At 37.4% G+C, this 24,403-nt stretch overlaps 2 protein-coding genes across 3 annotated transcripts in view; both read right to left on the reverse strand.

Annotated features, from left to right (window-relative positions):
• BTBD9 (BTB domain containing 9) overlaps positions 1-14,838 on the reverse strand; it is a 112,636-nt gene extending 97,798 nt beyond the window's left edge. For both annotated transcript variants that reach the window (XM_079329332.1, XM_079329331.1), the window contains exons 1-6: positions 14,714-14,838; positions 12,756-12,919; positions 7,881-8,091; positions 6,990-7,353; positions 5,162-5,426; positions 3,127-3,346 (exon numbers count right to left, since the gene is read on the reverse strand). In XM_079329332.1, the coding sequence (XP_079185458.1) occupies positions 3,127-3,346; positions 5,162-5,426; positions 6,990-7,353; positions 7,881-8,091; positions 12,756-12,834 (1,139 nt within the window). In that variant the 5' untranslated portion in view covers positions 12,835-12,919; positions 14,714-14,838. The remainder of the gene's footprint in view (positions 1-3,126; positions 3,347-5,161; positions 5,427-6,989; positions 7,354-7,880; positions 8,092-12,755; positions 12,920-14,713) is intronic.
• A 1,316-nt stretch (positions 14,839-16,154) lies between these two features.
• Positions 16,155-23,658, reverse strand: GLO1 (glyoxalase I). The gene is made up of 6 exons (XM_079329402.1): positions 23,514-23,658; positions 22,488-22,570; positions 21,139-21,279; positions 20,272-20,339; positions 19,287-19,376; positions 16,155-17,411 (listed from the first exon to the last, which is right to left on the reverse strand). The coding sequence occupies exons 1-6, from the start codon at positions 23,592-23,594 to the stop codon at positions 17,323-17,325; spliced, it is 552 nt and encodes a 183-aa protein (XP_079185528.1). The 5' UTR covers positions 23,595-23,658; the 3' UTR covers positions 16,155-17,322.
• Between the last annotated feature and the right edge of the window lie 745 nt (positions 23,659-24,403).

A 24,403-nucleotide genomic window follows, 5' to 3' on the forward strand; every position in this document is an offset into this window, starting at 1 on the left:
AATAATGAAAAAATGAAAAACAATTACTAGATCAAAAATGCAAATTCAAACTCCTTGCTCAAAAAAGGCAAATTTACTTTATAACCGTTTTCACTTCTGACCCTTTCAATTCTTTATGATATATCATTGAGCCTGTCATTACTTCCTTACACACACAAATATTACCTCATGGAAAATAAAAAAGCCATTAACTGGCTTCTGTGTCTTCCTCTTGCTTCTTAATCTTTGTCTTCCTCTTACTTATCAGTTATGTTCACCTTATAGTTCGCTGTTAACAGAAAGCAAACCCAAACTAGAAGTTATAAGCCACAGCTAATTCCCTATTATATCCACGACTTTAACACTTAGAATAAAGTAGAAATTTCACTTGTGGAACTGCAAGTCGCTGAATATATGTTTCAGAGTATTTTCTTTCTCCTAAGGCACTAGTCTGACACATTCACAGGCATTTCAACAGCACCATGTCAGCACTTAAGCTTCCTTTCACACTGATTTCTAAAGAGGAGTTGTTCCTAAAGAGTTCTACACAAGCATTTCTTATTAAACATTAATGGCTTTGTTAATGCTTCCAATTTTCCTGAGGACTTAAAATAGTACTTAAACAATACTGTTTAAAAATCCTTAAAATGTTAGATAGTTGCTAATACCTTGAAAAAGTAAGACTGAGTCTTTAAATGTCAATTGCACAACCAGCTTTCCCATTCACACCTATCAGATGTGTAATATTCACAACCCACATTAATACAATGTATTTTAGCAACATTACTATTACTAACATATATGTACTTGATCAAACTAGGCCCCAAAGTTTTAGAGTTTGAGCAGTTTGCATACAAAAGTTACTGACAGTCCCCTGAGCCTTGAGCAATTAGAGGTTCTCACATCATCATTGTTAACTAACATATATTTGTAACCCATACACAACATGCTACTTTTTGGTTTCTGAAGATACCAAACAAAGAAATATTACCTCAAAAATGTAGTTCCACTATTTTACACAATTATATGCCTTTAAATTTTTTAAGACTGGATAGCATCTTATTTGAAGAGGCAGTTTGGAAGGCTACTCCCCTTGGCACTTTTACAACTAAGATTCAAGCTGTTAACACCTCTGAACTAGAGGTGTAAAACACCTGCTACTTTCCATCTGGTTCTGTTAAGAATATCCAATAGACCAGAGCTTCACACAGACAATTAAAATGAACAGAGTAGTTTAAAAAATTGTTGAATAAGAAGCAATCATGCTGTACAGATCTGTACATGTCTGTATAGGTGTTAAAAAAACCTTTTAGAAGACATAATTAATGTATCCCATGAGAAAGATGCAGTTTAGTGGCCAGCAATTGTTAGAGACTGTAGAAAGGAAAAGATCTCTACAAAAAGCAAGGACAATCTCAGAGCAAGTTCCTTAAGATCTTGGGTGGCAAATTTCTGCACACCTCTCTAACCAAACTCTTCCCAAGATCAACTACAAGGGAAAAAAGCTTGACAATTCATAGAACAGAGAATCACTGAATATTCTGAATTAGAAAAGAACACCTAAAACTATCAAAGTCCAACTCCTGGCCTTCCACAGGACAGATAGTGTTAATTCCACTACTATACCTGTTGGGAAACAAAAGAATGCCCAATAACAAACTTTCCACAGAAATCAGGATGATTTAAAAAAAATTAAAACTCGGCATGACACAGAAATTAGATCTTAAACTGAGCCCTATGTATTTCACAAAGACAAAAATCTCTAGAGATCCACCCTGTCAGATATTCTGCCAGCAATAACAGTTTGTTCTACAAATTTCAGGTGAAGCACACAGGACACCAAGGAACAGATAACTTTCTAAGAAGTTGTCCCAAGGAGAGTATTTTTGAACTGAGTTTCACCAGCTGCAAATTTATGCCCTGCAGATGAGGAACATTTTATGAGTTATATGAGTTCTCTAAAAAATGATAGAGAACTCATTATTAATGTATCTCTAATACTGTTTCAGATTTTATAAAGTTAGTTAATAATTGGTTCATAAATTTGGTTGATCTTCTGGCACAATTAGTATAATATTATATCAAGAAGTTGCTTATACCTTCAAAGATCCACTTTTCTATCTTTTCAAAAGAAATGGAAATGAAAACAAATTTCAGTGGAACTGAAGTAGGAGAACTCCCTTGAAACAGTTAAATAGCTACAATTAATAAAATTAGTTTTGAATAATTAGCAATTAACTCATATTCAAAAAATTGATTCAAATTTACAAAAAAACCCACCTAACTAAAACTTTCATATACACCCTGTTCTAGAATAACATGCCTTAGTGGAAAAAGCAAAATGCAACAATTCTGCAAGACTAAACAGTTAGTCTGGAAATAAAATAAAATTAATCTTTTCCCAGAAAGATAATAAGGTATATAATAAATGTATAAGTAGCTTGTTTTATTGTTTTTAACAGCTTATGATTATCTGCTGAGCTGTCTACTAAACTGTAAGATCTTTATCATGGCAAGTTACAAAATTAACATATTAAATTTGTCAGATAAAAAGAACCTTGCAAATGTTCTACTTCAGCAGCCACTCAATTGTTCAAATGAGCCTAATTTGAATTTTCATACATTGTATAATAATCTAAAGTAGCTCAGTAACAACTAGCTCTGGCATCTATGACAATTCATATTTCAGCAGTCTAACCATGAAGTGGCTTCTAATAACTACTGTAACCAGTTGGTAACTCACATTCTAAATGTATTTTATTACTTGTGAATTACAGAATCACAGAATCATTTAGGCTGGAAAAGACCTCCAAGATCAAGTCAATCTTAGTGCCAAAGTGTTTAATTTCTTCACAGTTATGATATATTTTAAAAATTGCAACAAAAGAATATTTTAATGTTTCAAATGCAAATATGTAAAAAATATTTAAGTACTTTAAGGTAGTTTAACATCTCTAAATATGATCTGGTGTGTAAGTAACCAAAATTACATTTAAACATCAGGTTGTTTTCAAATAAACCTTGAAATTGTCATCTCCAACACTATTATGCTGTTCCAATAAAATATTCAATTTACAGTTTGCAGTGCTACACTATCTCCAGTACAAAATGCATTACATTCCCTTTCTGTGTCACCTTGGCACCTACCGACTGTCTCTGTCCCACAGGAGGATTCGGATGTGGTTGATTATTGAGGGCTGGCCCAGTTTAATCTCAATCCCGGACCGGCAGTCGTCGTTGATCGGGTGTCGAGAGAATCCATGGTCCAGGTCATAGTTCTGAGTATCTCCATCCAACAGAGCAGACTTCAGCTCCCCTTTTACAACTTGTGCTCCATACTTCATTGTTGCTATATTCTCCCCTGGTACTAAGAGAAAAAGGAAATAATTGCTTAAATCTTACACTCTCATACTGCAAATTAGATGTTCTGAATATCAACTCTATTAGGTCAAACCAAAGATTTATTGCTAATATCCTTCCCTGGGTACAAACTTTCTAGGAGAAAAAAAAAAATTAGGAAAAAGAAAATAAGATAAAAAAAGAAGCATTAAAAAATTTAGCTTCTTCAATTTTATTTAGTATCTCCTACATGTTTTATGGTAATAAAGCTGTGATAATTTACTATTAGGCAGCAGCTATATTCTCAGTCCCCTTCATGATTTTACAGAATTCTGTTGCAACAAGCAAGTGTTGTTTGCTTTTTGTTTGGGTTCTATTATGGTTTTTGTTCCCCTAAATGGAAGAAACTGAAACATACAAGATGTGTATGCACATCTTGTTCAAGATGTATCCTGAATTTGCAGAGTGGTGTATACAGCAATAAAACCATATATCCTCCTTTGACAGCTATACAAGCTTCCAGTACCCTGCAAAGCTAAATGAACTCAAGTGAAATGGGAAAATTCTGGCTAATTGGGCTTTGAACTTACATGGAAAAGCAAATTTTTATGCCAGCATTTTAAAGTAAGAAGCCTGTGTCCTAGAAATATCTTCCTTCAAGCTAGCTGGGAAAAATGATCCCTAATTTCAACCGCTTATAGAACAATACTCCAAATTGTTCAAAAGACATTTTTCACAGTCCTGTTTGAGGAGAGATCCTAGAAAATATGATCTAAAAACTAAATGATGAAAAGTTACCCCAAACTTTTAAGGCAGGTAGGCAACAGAAGTATGAATTTTAACAGGGCGTTAAAAATTTCACACCTAAAGAACAGAATTTGAAGTCGTAAGTGGTCGTCAGCATTTCCACAAATAGAAAGTTTCAAGATCTTGAATGAGTACTAAAACAACAAAGAAATTCCACTCTCTAAAAAGCTGTAATTAGGAGAATTTTATTGTGGAGATAAATATCCAGGAAAAGAAGCCAGAAAAGACCATTTGACTTATTCAAATTAATCTACTGCAGTGTTAACAGAATGTCTCACATGACAAGAATCTTGCAATATACTAATATTAAACTCAGATGTTTAAATATTAATAACTATAACTTCTAAGGGAGAACAAAGAGAATATGCAATTTTAAGACAGCAGTAATTTTTAGGGCTCATCATGCATGACTGAGAATACAGCCCAGACTCCTAAAGAACATTTAACTTTTTTCTTTGCTGAGGGTCAAACTCACACATTAGACAGCTGTCTTTTTAAAGCTTGAGTGTTAGATACTCTCGTTGAATTAACAAAGAGCACAGAAAACAAGTCAAACACAAGGCTTCTTACACTTTTTAGGCTTCCATTAAAACGAATTCAGAGACCTGTTTAAACTATTTAGACAAGCATGTAAATAGTAAGAGAAAAGTCATAAGTAGTGGAGAAATTATGAAAATGTTTATGAAGTAGAAAACAAGTCACTATCAACATAAAACCATTTAAATATAATATATCTCATAGCAAATCCATTTTTATTTTCAATGATTTTGTAAATTTTTTTCTATTAAATTAGCACTTCCTCCAGGAAAAAGGTATTACATTCATGGTTCAACAATATCTTAGATATAAAGCAAGAAAATAAGTGACTAATATTGAGAAATAAAAATGGCGTGAACAGTTACATAACAAGATATTTCCTACTGCAAATCTTTTATAACACACAGTGGTAGATGAAAACTCAAAGCACAAATTAACCATATCCTCCAGACAACCAGTCACTAAATGAGAAGGAAAGAACAAAAAACCTGATGCTTACTTAACATGCCCCTGTAGTTGAGGTCCATATCCCGACTCTCAGAACGAATCTTAATGGCATCTAGGATGGCATCAGGTGACAACAATCCAGAAGGTCTTACAACATTCAGTAGTTCTGTTAGACTCATTAGTGGCAAACGTACTGCTTGCATGATTTCAGCATGGTTTTCCTTAGGGTTATGTTTACACCAGTTCATCAAAGCTTGGAAAATGTCCTTTTCAGGAGCTGCAAATGAGTCCCTCAGTACAATACTTAGAAGAGCAGCCTGGAAAAGAGAAATAAGAACAAAAAAAATACACCCCTAAATAAACAGAAATTAAATTGAATTTTATTTTTTTAATCAAGGGAAATTCAAATAACCCAGAAATTAATGGCTACTCTAACTTGTAGCTATCAAAAATAATTTCTAAAGGGGTGATTTCCTGAAATTCCAGTTTGTGTTAGTTATGCAAGAATTACAAAATCCATTACCAAAATAATAGGAAAAATTAGAAAATCACTAGAAGAAATGGAAATGTAGAGAACTAATCAAATTAATATAATACCATTCAGTAGTTCAAATTTGCTTTGGAATTTTTCAAGAGATTTGAGGACTTGTCAGTATAACTCAAAACATTCATTTAAACTTAGGTTGCTATAAGAGCAATGATGAGAAAAAAAAGTGCTGCTTGGAATCCCTTTTAAAAACCATTTCTAACTACTTGAGATTTCTGTCCTGTCACAATCTTTCTCTTTGTCTTTTGGTGCCAACAAAGAATCACCAGATAAAAATTCCAGTGGCTCTTATGTAGAAAACCCACTGGCTGCAAAAAGAGAACAAAAATAATCTAATAGCTTTTTGATATTCATTTAGCTAGAAAAAGGAAAAACCAGGATAAACCAGGACTGTCTATGTCAAAGACCTCAAAGTGTGCACTTCCTCATGAATGATGTTGCCTCATTTCTTTATTGATAATATGCTCTCACAGCTCAGATTTAACAAACTGCACATGACAAAGTACAGAGAGAGAGAAAAATAAAATATTTTTTCCTTATCCAATGAGTAACTTACACCAGGGTCATATACTCATTCAGGGAATAGACCCTTCACAGCTTTTCCCTTATGAAAAAATACTTTAAAAACCCCAATTAAAGCATAATTCATTCAAAGTTCTCTGATGTTTCCTGTGAACACCACTTGAAAGCACTCTCTCAGTATTACATCCAGCCCAAAGACCCCTTCAGATTAAGTGCAAAATTTCAACTTCATAGAACAGCCTATAGAACAGCTACAAATATTTATGCATCTAACAAAAAACACACAAAACCCCCAAACCACCCTACCACACCACCACATTCTGCAAATTCAGAACATGACAATCAACAATATAAATCACAGTAATCTCCAGAATGCTTTCATTTACCCAGCAGATGATCACTCATCACTGATGAAGGCTATATCAAGGAATTAACAGAACAAAGTATGTCCTGTCATACTCAAGTCTATATTTGACTTCTCCTCTGCAGCATTCATAAGCCAAATTATATTATACCAGGAACAGATGAAATAAAACAGATTAAAATTAGATTGCCTGCTGCCATCTTTTAGAGCACTCCATTAGATATACCATATTTAGCTATATTGACTGGTCAATACCTAAAAAATTCAGAACAGATTTTCAGTCCAGCTTGTCTTGAATATTTCCAACCATCACAGTTTCACAAATATAAAATAAGCATGAGCTAACACAAGTTTTCAATTGGTGCCCTCATTAGTATTTCATCACAAAATTCTTTTACCATTAAAATTAATAGTCCTGGGGAAAAAATGTGCAAACAAAAGATATACCTTGGAAAGTGACAGGAAGCCTTCACTGGAGAGCACCTCTTGGGCATTTCTATCCATGAACATACAGCACATAAAAGTTAATTTGGGAAGAGAATAAAGACTGGCAACATCAAAAGTCATACAGACATTCTGAATATTAAGTATTGTGCAAAGATACTCAGATGTGGAATCCTCCAGTTCTGGGAATCCATATTTATGTGCTAGGCTTAGGAAGTCAAGAAGAACCTCTTCTTTCTCATCTCGTAGCGTAGCACGACCAGTGTAAATATATTTCAACAGCATGGTAAATGCTTCTGCAGTGGTGTCCTGAAGAGGAATTTCTGCTTCAGGCTGAGATTCTCTCATTCCTCCATACAATAATGCCCTGTAAGGAAGAGAGTTTAGTTTAGTTAGTAGCTTATCCCTCTGACAAAATTCACTGAAATATTAAATGTAGTTCTATTGAAAAATCCCAAGCTCTTAAAAAAGTTGGATTAGTAGTACTCCTAGTTTTAAAATATTCTAGTCTGTGTCAGCCAAACTTCTTCTCAATTCCAATTTATCAAAATGAAACTTGCTATCTGAGTATATTCTATAGAAACACACCATTTATACTCTGAGAAATCAAAACAACTTTGCAGAGGTACTTTCCTGTTCTCAAGTTCTCTTTTCCTTGAATTTATGAAACTACCTTCAAAATCCAATTTAATGAAGGTCAAAAGAATAACACTGTGACATGGTATTTATCTTTTTCTATTGGAACACAATGATTTGATGTGCTGGGAAACATTCCCACAGAAAAGGTCACACTCAATGGACAGATGATTACACCCTGAAAAGTTCATAGAGAAACAATGTTTATCTCATCTACATAAACATTTCCTGTGAGCCTGACAAAAAGTCATCCTTCACCTGAAGTAATGGCACCTAGCAGCCAGGATGACTCTGTGTGCGGGAAAGCGCTTCTTTTCCACGATGAAGGTGACGTCACTGTACTCCTCGCCGTTCATCAGAGCGCCAATGTGCTCCGACAGGATGTGAACGTGGTCGATCTCCCCCACAGCCGTGTACGGGCGAAGTGCGTGGCTGTTACTCATCTTGGAGGGATGGTGATACTGGTAGCCTAAAGGACAGAGAAAACAAGCAGTGTTAAGATATTATGAATAACATAACTGCAATAACAAAAAAGTGTCTAATCTAAGTGATCGTATGATTATAAGAAAAATTAAACCAAGAGGTTTTCTATAAAAGTTCATTTTCAAACAGATGCGACACAGCTGGCACCAACAATTCTAGCTAAGTATTTCACAGAATTGTTACTTTGCTATTCAGTCAACATATTTACTTAAAATAAAAAGTTTCAAACAAAGGGAATGAAAAACTAAACTATTTTACATCATGTTACCATTAGAAAGCAATTTTATCTGAATTAAAATGCATACACACAAAATAGAAATAAGCAAGGTGACCAATCGAGTTTAGTCTTAACTCTCCAGTCTGTACTAGAATCAGTGAAAAATAAAACTTTTTTTTTGCAGGTTTCTAGTCAACTTTTCAGAAAAAGGGAGAAAATAAACAACCTGGATAACTTTTAATAAATAACCAAGTCTATCAGAGAGAAAAGCTTTACAATTAAATTTTCATATTCTTTACACTCAGTTTTCTTGATGACTTCTTGTTCCCTTGCATATATATATATCTACACACCACACACACAAAAACAAACTCCCTAATACCTCTCAGTCATACAATTAGGAGATTGCCCACCAAAGTACAATATAGATAAATGCATTAGTCATATCTTCTGTGGAATTATTTTGTTTCTTCTTCATTCACAACAGGTTTTAGCTTTTTATGGTTTTGGTTTGTTTTGGCAAGAAGCTCTGCAGTCTCAATGGCAAGAGCATCCAAAAGTGAATTTATGTCTTGCATTGGCTTCTACTGTTACACTTTGGATAACTTTTCTTTAAAAAGAGGTTGGTTGTTTTAGATGATGACCATCCATATCTTCAGAGACATCTTCCCTGCTCCAGTTAGTAGCCATTTTCAAAATGGGCAGATACCTAGCACTGAAAAAAGGTGGTGTACCACAAGAACCAAGAAAATTATAAGGCCATACCTTGCACACACCTAACACATAAATCTTTCAAGTCATATATTCATGACAGATATACACTTTTAGATTCTACTGTAAAAATACCATGAGAAAATACGTTAAAAAAACCCCAAACAGATGTACTTGGGTCTAATTATTATTTGCAGTTTAACACATGGAAATGCTTTACCCAAAATCAAGATACTGTGGAAACACAACTGCAAAGAACTTCAAATGAAAATTGGAAAAAAAAAAAAAAAAAAGGATAGAAATAGAAAATAAAATTTAAGAAAAATACAGTATATCATCAAAATCAACGATAGATCACAGCACAAATGGGAACAAACCCCCAGTTTTCCACTGGCTGTCTCTGCTACTTGAAGTAGAAGCTGTGTGCCTGTGTAGCCACTACAGCACAGGACCAGCAACATCAGCCAAGATACTGGAGGCAGCCTAACACAGAACACTGTACAGTCATTCTTCTGTCCTGACATGAAGGCAAATTAATTTTCAGGTTTTCATAATAACAGACTATTTCTTTCACTTGCACTGGTTAATTTATGAATAGTTAAGACAATTTAGATTTATGCTATATACACTTTCAGTAAGATTTGCTTTCTAACAAGCAAGATAAACTCACATCAGCCCAGCAAAACCACTTACCACAACATAATTGTTTGAGAGTTTATAGACAACGGTAAAATTGAAATGCCCTCAAAATAGAAAACTTTTTATTACACTAAAGGAGGATACAAAAAGATGTATTTGTTACTCAGCTGCAATCTCAGGTCTCCATACACCTTGAAGATTTTCATACCACACCCATAATTGCAGTTGTTGATCTTCATTTGCAATAGTTAGGCAAACCAACTACCTGTGAATTACACATCATCAAGGAACTCAGTATTACCTCTGTCTGCTAGTTTAAACATTTATTGATTAGGGAAGCTGATTTATGATACTTAACTCTTGTACAAATATTGGCATATTTTAATTTTAAAATCTAATTTTATTTTCAACTTTTTTGCTACATTCTACTTCTTCGTTTCTCTTGTCTTTAAAAAATAAGAACAGGTACTGTCTGAATAAAACTGAGAGACTGCAAAAGTAGTAAAGACAAAGAAATGCCACCAGCTGCATATAAACTTTGCTTTCAGTAGCCGTGGATGTTGTCGTGTGCCAATAGGGTGAAAAGCTCAAGGGAAATTGTTTCTATTTAAGGTTAAATAAACAAATAAAATCAAAAGCACACTTCCCTCTCCAGAGTACATAAACCTCTGTCTAAACAAGTGTCCAGTGTGTATAAGAGGGCAAAGTCTGAAGTGGGAACAGTTGCTAGTGACCCGAGGATGCCCAACCCTTATGAACATCAAGATGCTGAACACCAGCAAGCAATGAAAGTAGAAATTTAGATATTGCCCTGTGTGTTAAGCAGCAAGGCACATTTTTTCTGGTGTTTAATGCTCTCCAAATTGCTGGTTCCATGTACTATTCTAGACCATCAAACACAAACCTGCTAAGCACAGGAATACAGGACTCAATACAGGACATGGCTACAAGCTGAGGAGGTTTTTCAAAAGCTTAAATGACCCAAAGTGTTGGTCACTCTCACCTTTACAAAATCATGTTCATGGCTTTTCTGTGCTTTATGGGTACCACCAGTATATTGAAGAAACACACCAACTCATCTCTTGTCTACTAGTACAGATTTCCAACACAAGTTTTGCCTGTATTGTGGAATTTTCATACAAAGCAGACCAGTGAGACAGTCCTGCCTTCAAAATACAGAACTAAATAATACATGAGTTCACATCTTCCTAGGCTGGATGAATTAATTCAGGCAACCCTTTAAGGGATCTGTACATTTCTTGTTTGAGGAAGTAAAACCTAATAACCACTTTAGCTGTGCCAAGTTGCTATGAGCTCACAACTTCCCTGTATAGCTAAATATGTCTTTTTCTAGTTGTTATTCAAAAGTACTATTTATAATTTTAAAAAAGATAGATGCTGCTAAAGAACTTGGGCAAAACCCTTCCTGAAACTCCCTCTGGCATCTTCTGTCATCAAACAACATCACTTTTTGAGAGAATACAGGTGCTTACTCTTCCTGGCAGTCAGAGAACATGCCATTTACATGCCTGTTGCCAGCACCATAACCTACTTCCAGGAGGTATTCAGAGCTAATTAACTGCTTCAGGAGTCAGCTGTTGCAGCTTTGGTCATGACACAGAAACAAACAAACAAAACAGTCTTCTCAGTGATTTTGAGGCACTATTAGAACTTCAACCAAGTGAAAAGGCATTTCTTAAGTCCTAAGGCCTACAAAGCACTCCTCTGACCCCACTGGAAGACACGCTATTCGTGACCTGCTTCAACAGAGAGCACGTGGAAGATGCAGGCTGGTATTTATGACAAAAGGCAGCATGCAATACTACATAATGTGTGCTGTGCCTGGAGAAACAACCACCCCCTCCAAGCTTTTGGTTTCCTGTATTTCTACACAGTACTCTATCCCATACATGTTATGGGATATAAAAACATGATCCAGGAAATGCAGCAACAACAGCAATGACATCCTTTTTAAACAACTCTCAGTTGCAATGAGAGATCAGCATTCAGTCTCTTCCCTCTCTCATTTAGGCTAACCCTCAAGAATTCTCTGAAAAGCAGTGCTGTTTCAATGAAACATGGAAGTTTTGTTCTCCTACCAGGTGTAGAAAATTGAATATAACAAATTAATCATTAAAATTATTTGAAGAAAAAATTTATATAACATAAGTGAAGAATGTTTACATAACTGATAGTTCTAACAAAACTTTAGAAACAAACACCAATAAACAGATTATTGCTGGAATTCATTTTTTTCATGAAATAAATCTAGATTATAAACACTAAGCAAATAATTTCATGCCTTAAAAGTACTAACTCCTACACCCTCTAGTTTGTACCTAGCAAAAGCAGTTTAGTTTCAATTTCTATTAACAAAGACTCCCAGAACATGATAGGTGTAACGGTAACACGACTGCACAAGCTTACCACTGGTTCAAATATGTCTTTTTATAAATACATGATCTCAGGAAACAGAAATTTTCAGTAAATACTTCAACATTCAGAGAATAAATACCTGGGTTCTGACAGAACCCTAGATCCTTTGTACTTCTAAGTAACAAACCTGAGCAAAAATTGTAACAGAAAAAAAACCAATCATGTTTTGATACTTTGTAGCCAAAAATAGAAACAACATAATCAATCCTTAGGACTTTATAAATCAGAGTATGAAAGCTCAAGAAAGTGCAATTCACAGAAATTCCAAGTCTCATCTCCAACCCTTCTGTTGTAAAAGGACTAAAAGGAAAGCAGATGGCAACATTAAGGGAAACTAACCACAGCATCCAATCACAGCATTCTAAATAGCAACTGAGTACCAAAAAATGTTTTGACTCAAAGCATATGGGAACTTTTTCCCTGCTCATCTGCAAACACATACCCATCACTTAAGTGCCATAGTGCTAACATTTTACATTCCACTCAGATGCTTTCCTGTCACAGAAGAGAATGAACAAGTTTAGCTAAGTACAAAGAACAATACAATTGGTGCAGATTATTTATTAACAGATATATGAAATTAACCTGTTAAAATTGCATACAATGAAAACATTCCAATCTCGAGAAAACACAGTGGGTCCACTCACCAGGGAAGTTGTCTGACCTACAGTGAGCATAGCCTGTAGGCAGATTCCCTGCTTCTGGGAAATTAGGGTTCTTCGCCATTCTGAACAACAGACAGATTGAACAGCAAGCTCATAGAAACACTATTCAGCAACATCCAGCTGCACAGCAACAACTGGACCATTTCCTGGAACAATGCATGAAAAACACACCATCAGAAATCGTGACCACAGAGCCCTATGAAGAAAGTGAGATGCATATTTCTCAATTCAACTTTTTGCAGAAATAAATTCTTTAAAAAAACTTCAATATAACAGGAAAACTTCTAAAAACATTAGAATTCAGGAATAGTATTTCTGCTTTGAGTCATCATAATTTAATTTTGACCGTTCATATTTTTTACCATCACAGAAGACAGTAACATATTGCCATATTTATTATAAGCAAAAAAATTCCATCCTGACATTTCTGCTACAGCATTAATGTCCCTGAAATTTTCCTATATGGGTGTCCTAATTAAACTAGTTCTATATAAATTGCATCACACATATTTTATTGCCTACACAGACAAAATTCTCCAAGTGTTCTTGCCTAGCTAAAGTTTAGGGGATTCTGTTTGGATTTTGGTGGTTGTTTTTTTGTTTTTTTACAAAACTTGGCAGTTGCAGACCTTTTTATTGAGCAAGCCCTTTTTTAAACAGGAAACCAAAACAAAACTGTCGGGTCAGGAAAGAGAGAAATATAGAGGCTTGACTTGCTTAAATACATAACCAACATAATGAGTCTGTCTTAACAAGCTTAAGCTATTGTTAACCTTTCCATCAAACCTGCCAGGAGGAAAAATAAACTGCATTTAATTTGCTAAACAGATGATACCTTGATCTGTGAATTCTCTCATAAGGGTCACTCTAAATTTCTTTATGGAATATGTTCAAGAGAACAAAAGAGGAGGAGGTAGAAAAAAAATATTTGTAGGTAATCTCATGAACTAGAAACTCACACCTTAATCCTGCAAATCAAATCCAGGCTTTTTACAAAGAAAGTATCCTGTGTTTTGAGGATCAAAATGTAATATGTAAGTATCTTTCCTATAAGTAATGCATGTTATGAAGTTGGCCTGTGTTATATAAACATATTCACGAAAAAACTTGGGGTCTTTTTTTGTTAAATTTGAGGAAACATCTCAACAGAACACTTCAAGCACCTGATTTACAGATTTGTAACAGAAGACACATTAAATACACCTGTTTTGTGAGCAGGCTCAAATTAAATCCTAAAACACACAAAAGCTTAAATTATCCCAGCACAGGACTTTAAGAAGGTCTGTGTGCTGCACTTTTAAAAATATGAGCAAAGAGCATTGCTCGGCGAGCAAAATCACCCGCAGATTGCTAACAAGTTAGCATCGAGTTGTTTTTGGTTTTTTTCAAGTCTGATAATATGTTTTCTAAGTTGAGAGTAATTTCAATGAATCACAGTAATGCGTAACTTGCAGAGTGCTTAAACTACTACGACACCAAAGCACCGGGGAAAACATTGAGTACCGCGAGAGCGTCAGAATACTGAACTTATATTTTATAAAGAAATAAAATGCGAATCAGATGGCCACGGCAGGGCCCCGAGAAGCCAGCCAGGGCAGGACAGGGGGCGGCAGCGGAGGCGGGCGCGGACCAGAGGCGGCGCGGAGCCGGCGATGCCCCAAGGTCGTGCCCGGGGTACCGGGGCCGCCGCCGAGCCCCGGCTCGGGAGGCGCCGGGAGAGGCGACCCCAGCGCGCTCCGCCGCCCCTCCCTCGCCTGCTCAAGAAGGCACTCCAGGAGAAATCGCTTCCCCGCCAAACGCGCCCGGCTCCTTTCCCGGCCCGCCCCGCCCGCTGCCGGCGGGAGCCGCCGACGGCAGCACCGCAGGAGCCCGGGCAGCCTCGGGACCCCGCTCGGCCCCGGGGTCGCGGCCGCCGCGCCCCTCCCGCCCGCGGGACTCACCGGCCCCGCCGCCGCCGAGGCCTCCTCCCCCCGCCCCGCCGCCGTGCATACGTCACCCGGCGGCGCGCTGACGCCAGCGGCCAGCGTGTGATGCAATCGGGTCCCGCCGCGCCGCGGGAGCGCCGCCGCCGCCGCCGCGTTTCCTGCTCCGCCCCGGGAGCGGCGGCGGCCGGGGCGCAGCGCGGAACGGGCACTGCGAAATAGCGACTGTGGTGTTTAACCTTCCCCGCCGCCCTGCCCGCTGCTCCTTGGCTGCCTTCAAAATCCCTGTCTCCTGGGTAGCGGCGTGCGTAGCTCCCGCCCTCGCTGCGTGTCCTGCTTTCCCGCGTCAGGAGAGCCTCTCCCAGCGGGAATGGGGAATGTGGGCCCGTCGCTACGTAACCGTGAGAGGCAAAGCATTACACGCGATTTAATTCCATGCTTTATATAGCAGAAGCCTTCCTTGCAGGAAGCAAGAAGAGCAAACCAAACACCTTGTTCATTTCATGATACTGCTGTAACAGTTTGTAGATGCCAGTGGTTTTTTGCTAGTTTCCTCTATTACGTCACAATCTTTCATGTCTACACATTGTAAAGCGCAAAAAAACCCCAAGGGTCACTACAAGGCTAGCCAACATGCTTAAGGGTAAAATTTGATTACTGAGCAGGCAAGTTTTAGCATAGCCTGCTCCTACTTCTATAGTTATTCACTGGACTACATGATAGGAAAGATGTGTACTCATATCTTTCCAAACCATTCCATGGGTGAGAGTATGGGTGTTAATGTCTTTGAAATAGTTCTTAGTGTCTCTACCAACTTCAAGCCACAGGCTGGTTATAGAGCCCAGACAGTATGGCTCTTGAAACAGAAAAATGGGTATACACAAGTCTGAGTTTCTGAACTTTGGAGGAAAACAGCAGCTCCAAGGGGGAATGTATGGTAGGCAGCAGGGAAGGCTGTACCTTCCTAATACCTCAGCCAATGGGGAAAGGAATAGGGCAACAGGTGCCCAGGACTTTATAAAAGGAGGCTGCACCCCCAAAACCTCGAGAGAAAACCCTGCAGGCATGTGCCCCAGTGGGCTCTTCCCCTTTATTCAAATAAAGTTGCAGGACTCCCCTGTCTCCTTTGTTGACACTGGCTTTTCATAGCACAGCTTTTCCTCTCACACAGGGGCTCATCCAGGATCCTTCCACTGTCTGGTCCAGCACAGGGCAGCAGGAGCTGGAGGGGCGCCTCTCCCAGTTTTTAGGAGACATAGCTCCCTTTGGCATTGGCCAGCATCAGGCAATTGACTGGGTTCCCAAGACTATGCAAGAGACAGACAAAACATGGACCAGTGAGGTCTGTGAAGAATCTACAGGAAAGGACCACTGCTGCATACAGTTATTCAAAACAGAATCCTCAAAGCAAAACAGCAGTCATCTAGAATTCAACAATAAACAAAGCAACAGGTCATGGTGCTTTTTTGTAGGTTTCACCAATGCTTTATTAAGAAGTGAACTGCAATTATACTATTTGTTAGTCTTTGGTTACACTTACACATTATTTGATAGCCACATAACTGAAGAAGTTAGGTGCTACACAAACCAGAGTAAGACAAGGCAAAGGGTCTTTCTTTCCTTGTTGGAAGAAAAAAAAAAAGATTTCAAACTTCTCATCATTTACTGTGTTTATAAGCGGTGAAACTGCATAAAATCACATAATTTGTGTAACACATGGAAATGCTACGTTTTCCTGTTGCTCACAGGTATGTACAATCACTTGTTTTGGGAAGCCATATCAAATGTCTTAGTAGTAGGAAAATGTTGTTTCAGATACCCTTTTTCCATAACTTCCTAAGGCAGAATATACAGAGCATTTAAGTCAAATACAGCCCCAGGATTCTACTGAAACAAAAACTTGGAGCAAGTTCTTCCTAGTGTTGAGACAAGGATCCCTTATGGGTTAGCAACTGAGACCTCTTCTCTTTGCTGTCAATTAGCAGTCAGAAGCTGAGCTGAAAGACTGAATTCTTTCTGCTGTACAGATTTATTGCCTCTATAAAATTTCTTTTTGCAAGATTGTTTAAGACTGCTCCTTTTTAAAAAGAGTTTTGTCTGGAACACTGTAAGTAAGATTATGACTTTTATAAGCATGCTACTACTCCAGTCAAAATTAGCCTGACATTTTATTTTCTAGTATACAAGACAGGACATGAAGTCTTCAGGGTCTTCTGACATTATAAAAAATATACTGAAGCTTCTTTTTGGATCCTCCTTGATGCTCATCAGTAGTAACACAGGATTTGTTGTTGTTAGTTTGAATCTAATCAGTGTGAGATGCAGTGAATTTCTGGTCACGTATCTTTTGATAGTGTTTATTGAAATATTAATACAATAAATGTTCAAGAGGAGAATCTGTGTAAGTGCTCTTGTAGAAAATGATTGAATATTCCTAACTGGAAACAATTTGCAGTGGCATCGCAGGACAAGAAAAGGGAATCCAGGTGAGGTCTCAGGGGACAGTTTTGAAGGAAATTCTGAATGTGACTGATTCTTCTCTATTAAGCAATTTCACAAACACTGTTACAGATTTCTCCAGGAGTCTGAAAGTAGGCCTCTATTATATACAATATACTTCACTAGAATTAAGTGAGAGTCACCATGTGGTTAGGATTCAAGATTTCAATCCAGTAGCCATCAGGATCCTGAACAAATGCAAGTCCTTTCATTTTACCTATTAGGAAAAAAAAAAAAAAAAAGAAAATTAAGACTACATGTCTGTTTCTAAATATCAAATATGATTACTTTGAAAAATTACTTTTTTTTTTTTCCATGAGAATTAGTTCAAATTTAGATGGATAATTCCAAAAACATCCAGATTAGTTTTTAATCAGAATTAGATCTTATGCAAAACTGTCAATCCTACTCTCAATAAAGCCATAGTTGAAAGTCACTTAGGAACTCTGTCTTTTGTTGATTGAAGTTTTTTTGCATATGACCCTGTAACTGTTCATCCTCAAAATTCAAAAAAACATTTTTGTGCACTGGAGATGTTTCAGTATATTTTCTTGAAGTGGTTTTGCTGGTATAAAATCCTGTGTTTCTCTGCCCTGTTCATCTCCCATCATTCCTGACTCTACACTGAAATTTTACATAACATTTTTACCCCTGACATGGTTTACAGTACACTTCTGCATCACTTCATAAAGCAGGGAAATGCAGGATAGGATTGTTGTAAGTTCTACTGTTGGAAAATTAAAACAGGGTCCCCAAAAATTGTTTTCGACAGTAGATCAGGATAGCACAACTGAATATGTTATCTTTAAAGTGTTAACCACATACTTGTACTTATACTTGTTCCATTAAGTTCTTTACTGTAACAGAACGAGCCTAGCTCTTAATATATTCTAGTGACAAAAACAACTGAGAAAATAGATGTTTGATTGGTAAGGCAGGAAAATAAACTCCATGCTTGATCTCCCAGCCTGCTGTGCAAACAGTGTGAAGCCCTAAACTTCCTCCCCCTGCTTGGTATTTGGTGCATTAATTTTATTTCTAAATTTTGAAGAAGACCTTTTACTCTGCCCCCACCCCTTGTCTGCTTCAGTTCTTTCTTGTGATTCCCTCCATTTATAGTCTAAGCTTGTTCTTCTGTGTAGTTTCATTCCTATCACTGCACAGCTCTAAGTCAGCAACTCTCATTTTAAGCCTCTCAGGGTTTAACAAATGGACAAATTTAAAAAGGCTCAGAAACTCTAAAATGCTAGAAATACCAAGATCTATTCTTAATTCAAGAAATCAAGTTATTTTTTTTATATTTCTTCTTTTGCTTCAGCTGAGACTACATAGAATAAGATGAAAATCATTTAAGTCTCTTTTAAATTATTAGCATTACATGTATTACATAGTTCTAAAAATCTCATGAGTCTTTTCATGGAAGAGAATCCATCTGAAAAATGCAAGACTACTCACCACTTCTGTATTTTGGGATATTTTCACATAGACATTCTTTGCTTTTATACTCTCTAGACATTTGTACTATACATTATGCAAGCCAATTATGCTACAGACTAATGGGGCTATTCCTACCAAAGCTGACAAAGAGCTAAAAATATAAGAGGTAGGTTGCATAGTAGGTGTTAGGTGGGTTTACATGAAAATAGTCAGAAAAGTCAAGAATTATTCAGTTTAAATGGGTGGGAACTAATACGTTTTCTGACTATTTTTCCTAAGACAAGAACCAAGCAGATATACCATATGAATTTGATCCATGTTACAGTAAATTCTGTGACAACTCTAGGCAACATGTGACAACTCTAGGCAGCAGTATACATGGCATGTAATCTATGACATCAACAGAGAATATGAATTTTACTGAAGGTCAGGCTGCATACAGAAGGCACGTGGCAGACTGATGCATTATTGTATTGGGATGCACCTATTGCAAATTTTGCCCACTCTATAAGGGAGTGCAGGGGTAAATGGTTCTAGAAATTTCTAAAAAGTGTCAACTCCTAACAAGACATTACCCATCTTTCCAGGAAGATCTCTGAGACAGAATATACTAAAACCAAGGGAAAAAATACTTGCATTTCTGATCAAGACTTACCATCATCTGGTTTCTTCACAAATTTCACTCCTAGCTCTTCAAACCTCTTACAAGCTTTATAGACATCAGGAACAGCAATTCCAATGTGTCCTGTGCAAGAAGGTAAAAAAAATGTATTATAAGTATTGCTGAGTGTTCTGTGAAAAAAAGTTTGTTTAGTATTACATGTTGTAGTTCACATAAGCTATGACTATGTTTAAGAAAAAATTCCACAAAGAAGAGTGTTTTGGGTATTAACATTATTCTTCTTCCAAGAGTTGTCTTTTGATAATGCCTTTTAAATACAAATGTTAGACTTGAAGTATCTTATGTTGTTTAGACACAAATTTTATTTAGAGTAAGGAAAAATAAGATTTTCAATCAAACTGTTATATTGGTATTCTCTTCCTTGAAGCACAGGTCCATAACAAGATTTTGTTGTATTTGCTCTATTTAACAGCACATGGAGTTTATCATTAATACAGTTCTTGCAGAGACTGATACCAGTGCTAAGCAAGGACTGAGCTTACAAATCAATTCAGGAGCTTTAAATGTCAAGTGGCTGGACCAAGTGTGAAACTTATTTCACAGCAGTGACCTTTCAAGCACTCAGAGTATCAAATCAAGCCACATAAATAATATCAGTGCTACAGACAAGCAAAATTGTCCTTCTACTTTCAAATTGGTAACTAGTGGATTATACGGTGGAAATGCAAGATTTAATCAGTTTAAGCACCAAGATAATCTAATACACAAGCACAACTAATGTTCTTCACTCAGTAGTTACAATTAGCATGTGTTTGTTTGCCAAAGGATTAGATTCTTGATAAAGAGTGTAACTATGGCTCATTATTCTGAAACACATTGGTTCATTTAATATCATCTTTTACAGTATACATGTTGAAAGAAGAGAGATAAAGGCTGAAAGGCAAGTTCCCTTCTTTCCAAAAGTTAGCAAATTTTATTTCAAAGCTTAAAAAGTATAAGCACAAGATTAAAGACCTACCAAATCCTCGAGGATCTGAATTGCCATTGTGATAAGACTGACTGTCATCATTTTCAGTGCCCCAGTTGCTGTAAGAAGTAATTATTATATATTGAAGAAAAGCATTAAAATTAACAAATCCTAAATGTTCAGTTTCCTTGGGAGAAGGGTAAGTTGCTTCTCCTAAGAAACGAGAGAATTTCAGCTGTTGGCTGAAATAATTAAACTACAAAGATCTTCCCTAGTCATGGAATGCAAGAGATGGTCTTGGGGCTAATCCAGCCATTTTCACATTCCTTCACTATTTAGGGTCTACATTTGAATGAGACAGAAATACTCCTGTCACAGATTAAAGAGAAGGTTTTGCTGCACAAATCAGTTTATCTATCCATCATTGGGGAACAAGTGAGGGTAGGAGGTCCTGGAGTTAAGTAAGACAGGATTTGGAAGATTGTTTCTGCACAATTATCATGATTAGTAGCATTAACCAAATTGTCCTGTCTACAGGAAGCATATGTTTTGACTTAATACCCCTTTAGATTATAGTCCAAAAGCAATAGGTACCCATTATTAGGACGCTTTGGGGATCCAAAGAAAGGTTGGGTTTCCCTAAATTACTTACCCAGATGGCATACATATAAAATATAGCAAGTACTGTTTCATATTAATGCTCACCTAGCAGCTTGAAAGAGCTCTGAAAGAGGAAGATGAACCTTTTCTAGTATCCAATCTCAGATATATTGTAAGGATGTATGACAGCAAAGATGCATCCACTGTAATGATTAAATTTTTTATTCAATCTGATGGGATTTACACTTATCCAATACAATTTAAACACTGTTTAATCACTGTTAGCTAAGTGTCATCTCTTTTTATGTAAACACTTACTGTGTCAGTTCAAGTGTAGCTTTTCTAGAGAAGGTCCAAGGTGTTCTCTCAGCTTTATCTTTCGGGATGTCGTTTTTATCTTCATACCCCAGGAAATAGAGTGAAAACTTCATAGTAGGAAAGTCAAATTTTTGAAGCAGTCTAAATGGTAACAATTATTTAGAAATAGTAACTTAAAAGGGTAGTCAGTACCTTGCAAATAAACCAAGATGCTTCCCCCATGGAAAAATTATGTCCATGAATTTTTTGCTTTTCTATAGTCCACACCTTGAAATAGCTACATTTTAAACTATCAAATAAAAATACTTCAGAACACATTACAAACCTACAAAATTTTAAAAGAATCAGATGTTTAAAAACCAAACTACCAGTAACTGAATAGAAGTCAGTACAAAGGCTTGCATCTTCAGGTTACTCTGTTACTTGACTGTGTTTTCACAGGAAAACCTTTAACCACTTTAAAATTTCACCAAGGAATCAAAAGATCTACTTTGAATCTTACTCATCCAAGAGAGCTCACTGGTATCAAATTTTAAGAACACAGCAAACACACCTTTAGATGAAATACATTCATAGTTTCAATAGCTAGCTATAATGATAAAACCCTTTCAGATGTGAAAATTTAATCAATTAAAAATACATTAAGCATACATTTTTATATAGGACATTTAACTGGAACAAGTAGGTGTGCAAAATTAATCTAATTTCTTTTTTACAAGGTATTGAATTTTTATTTTCACACATTTTCACTACAATGGAAGTAATTTATTTTACTTTAGTCTGGATCATTTCAAGATGTTTAAAAACACAGTCTTTTGTTTTGAAATAACTCAAATGCTAAGAATGCACAAAAAGCCCCAGCATAAATGTGTTAAGCTATTGCATGGCACCTGCCTCCTAAAAGCCTTCTCCAAATGACTGACCCTGGACTTTGTCTTCACCCTTTATTGCCTTGTTCCCATGTGACTGGAGGCAGTCATAAGCCACCTCTGAGAACTAGCAGAAAAAACTTAATTTCAAGATTTTTAACAATGACTCCTCATTATAAACACAGTCATAAAAGTTACCAGTCAGCTGCAGGCTCAGTGAAGAGGAAGTAAGCAAGCTGTACCCTGATAATTAATGACCTACTTAAGAAAAAAATAAATTTCTAGTCAATGCCAATATTATTTCATTTGTAGCTTAGGCATCTGCAGCTTACTGCCAGACCATCCAACTAAGCATCAGCTGATGGGCCAGCATTGTTTATGTAGTCAGACCAATTAGTATAATTACATCCAAAAAAATAATTCTTTTCAGAAAAACAGAAGAAAAACCCAAACTTATCATGGCATACAAATTCTACTCACGTCATTCCAAGTATCCTTGTATAAAAATCCAATGACTTCTTAGGATCCTTTACTCTTAACATTGTCTGCTGAAACATGAAATCCTGTGGGAGAAAAAAGGTTTATTCTTTATACATCAGCCAGATTTGAATTAAGGATATTGACAGAGATGCCAGTTAGTAATGACTCTAAAACCAGCAGATTCAGAACTAACAAAGAGAACTATATTAAATCTAAATAAAAACTTTTGTCCCAATTCTATACGTACAGATTTGTGTTAAATCAATGTCTTTGTAACATAATGTTTAAAACAAATAAGCAATCCCATGAGTGGTATCATTCAATATGTATTATTACATACATCAAAAAAAGGTATCCCTATATTTATTATTATTTTATGGGGCTGTAGCATACATGAACAACTTCACACACAAGCACAACAGACATGAATATTCAATATTGAGTCTCCTACACTGCTGAGACCATTATTTTGATTATTTCATGGCATAGGTATTGAACTTCTGTCAAATTTGATTATATATCTTGGCAGCAAAACCAACCTGTAACTCGGCAATGATATTATCTTGAAGCTCCACGTTAACTATATACCAAGAGGTTTGTGAAAGACCAAGTGGATAAAAAGTGAGTGGTAGAATAAATCACAGAAGTAACGGGAAAATAATTACCAAAAAAATGCAATTATAAGGTTCCCCTAGAAAAAGGTGTAAAGGTCTGTGGCGTTCTGACGGGTTTTTTTGTGCCGCCCTGGCCGGGGGCGGCCGGAGCGCTCGCTCAGAGCCAGGCCAGGCGCGGGCCCGGCCGAGCGCGCCCCGCGGGTTCGGGGCTCTCGGGGACCGGCCCGGCCGGCCCTGCACGACCCGAACCCCGCCGGGCTGCCCGGCAGACAGGCCCCAGCGCAGCTCCGTGCCCGGCCCGGCCCCATGCCGGCCCCCACGCCCCGCACGTCCGCCCGGTGAGGCGCCCTGAGGGCACCGGGAGCGGCGGGCGCCGCAGCCGCGGGCCGCGCCCGCCACCCACCCACCGCACCTTGGTGCCGGCATCCGGCTCCGAGCAGGCGCCGTACGCCGCCTCGTCCGTGAGCCCGCCGAGCTCCGCGGGGGCCGCCATGGCGGGACAGGAGGAGGAGGAAGGGGAGGAGGAAGGGGAGGAGGAGGAGGGAAGGCGGTGCTGAGCCCTACACCGCCCCTCCCGCCGCCGGGCCGCCCCTCGCAAGGATGCCCGAGGATGCTGCCAAGGTGTGGGAACAGATCGAGATCTGACAGCTCATCCCTAGCTCATTGCGAGCCCCTCAAGCTCTGAATAAAACTTTTCTGGTTTTGTTTTGTTGTTAGTCAGTAGTTATCTGACTAACATACTAACAACTGTGCATATCTGGTTATGACTTAGCAACTACATTGTGAGTGTTGTCTGCTTGGCTAATCCTCTGTTTTAAGGAAAGAAGACAATACTGAAATGAATAGGCTGTCTGGAAGAGAGCCAGCAAAAGTCAGCAAAACTGAGCAGTACGTGGGAAAAACGCAATCCCAGCAATGGGCAATCGTGACCACTGACTCATTGAGCCCAGACTCAAATGGAAGGAACAAATGCACCTCTGGACTAATTAGAAATAGAAGTGAGAGATACAACTAGCAAATACAGGGTTGAACACTAATTAATAGCAAAGTTATGTAATTTGTAATCAATTAATGCTGATGCCTTTGTTTGTTGAAATTTATAAATAAAGTTTTGTAAAGTTTTGGTTATTGGAAAGCCAGCACTTTGTGCATTACCACACAGCTCCCTGTTTTGAGCAAACTAGAATAAAAAATAGAAATACCTTGTTTCAGTGTGTGAATTGATGCTGCAAAGGTAACGAGTTCAGGACAATATAAGGACCAAAGGGAAGGAGCTTCTCTGATTGTGGCATTACTTAGCTG

This window comes from Erithacus rubecula (assembly GCF_903797595.1).
Source record: "Erithacus rubecula genome assembly, chromosome: 2".
Taxonomy (NCBI): Eukaryota; Metazoa; Chordata; class Aves; order Passeriformes; family Muscicapidae; genus Erithacus; species Erithacus rubecula.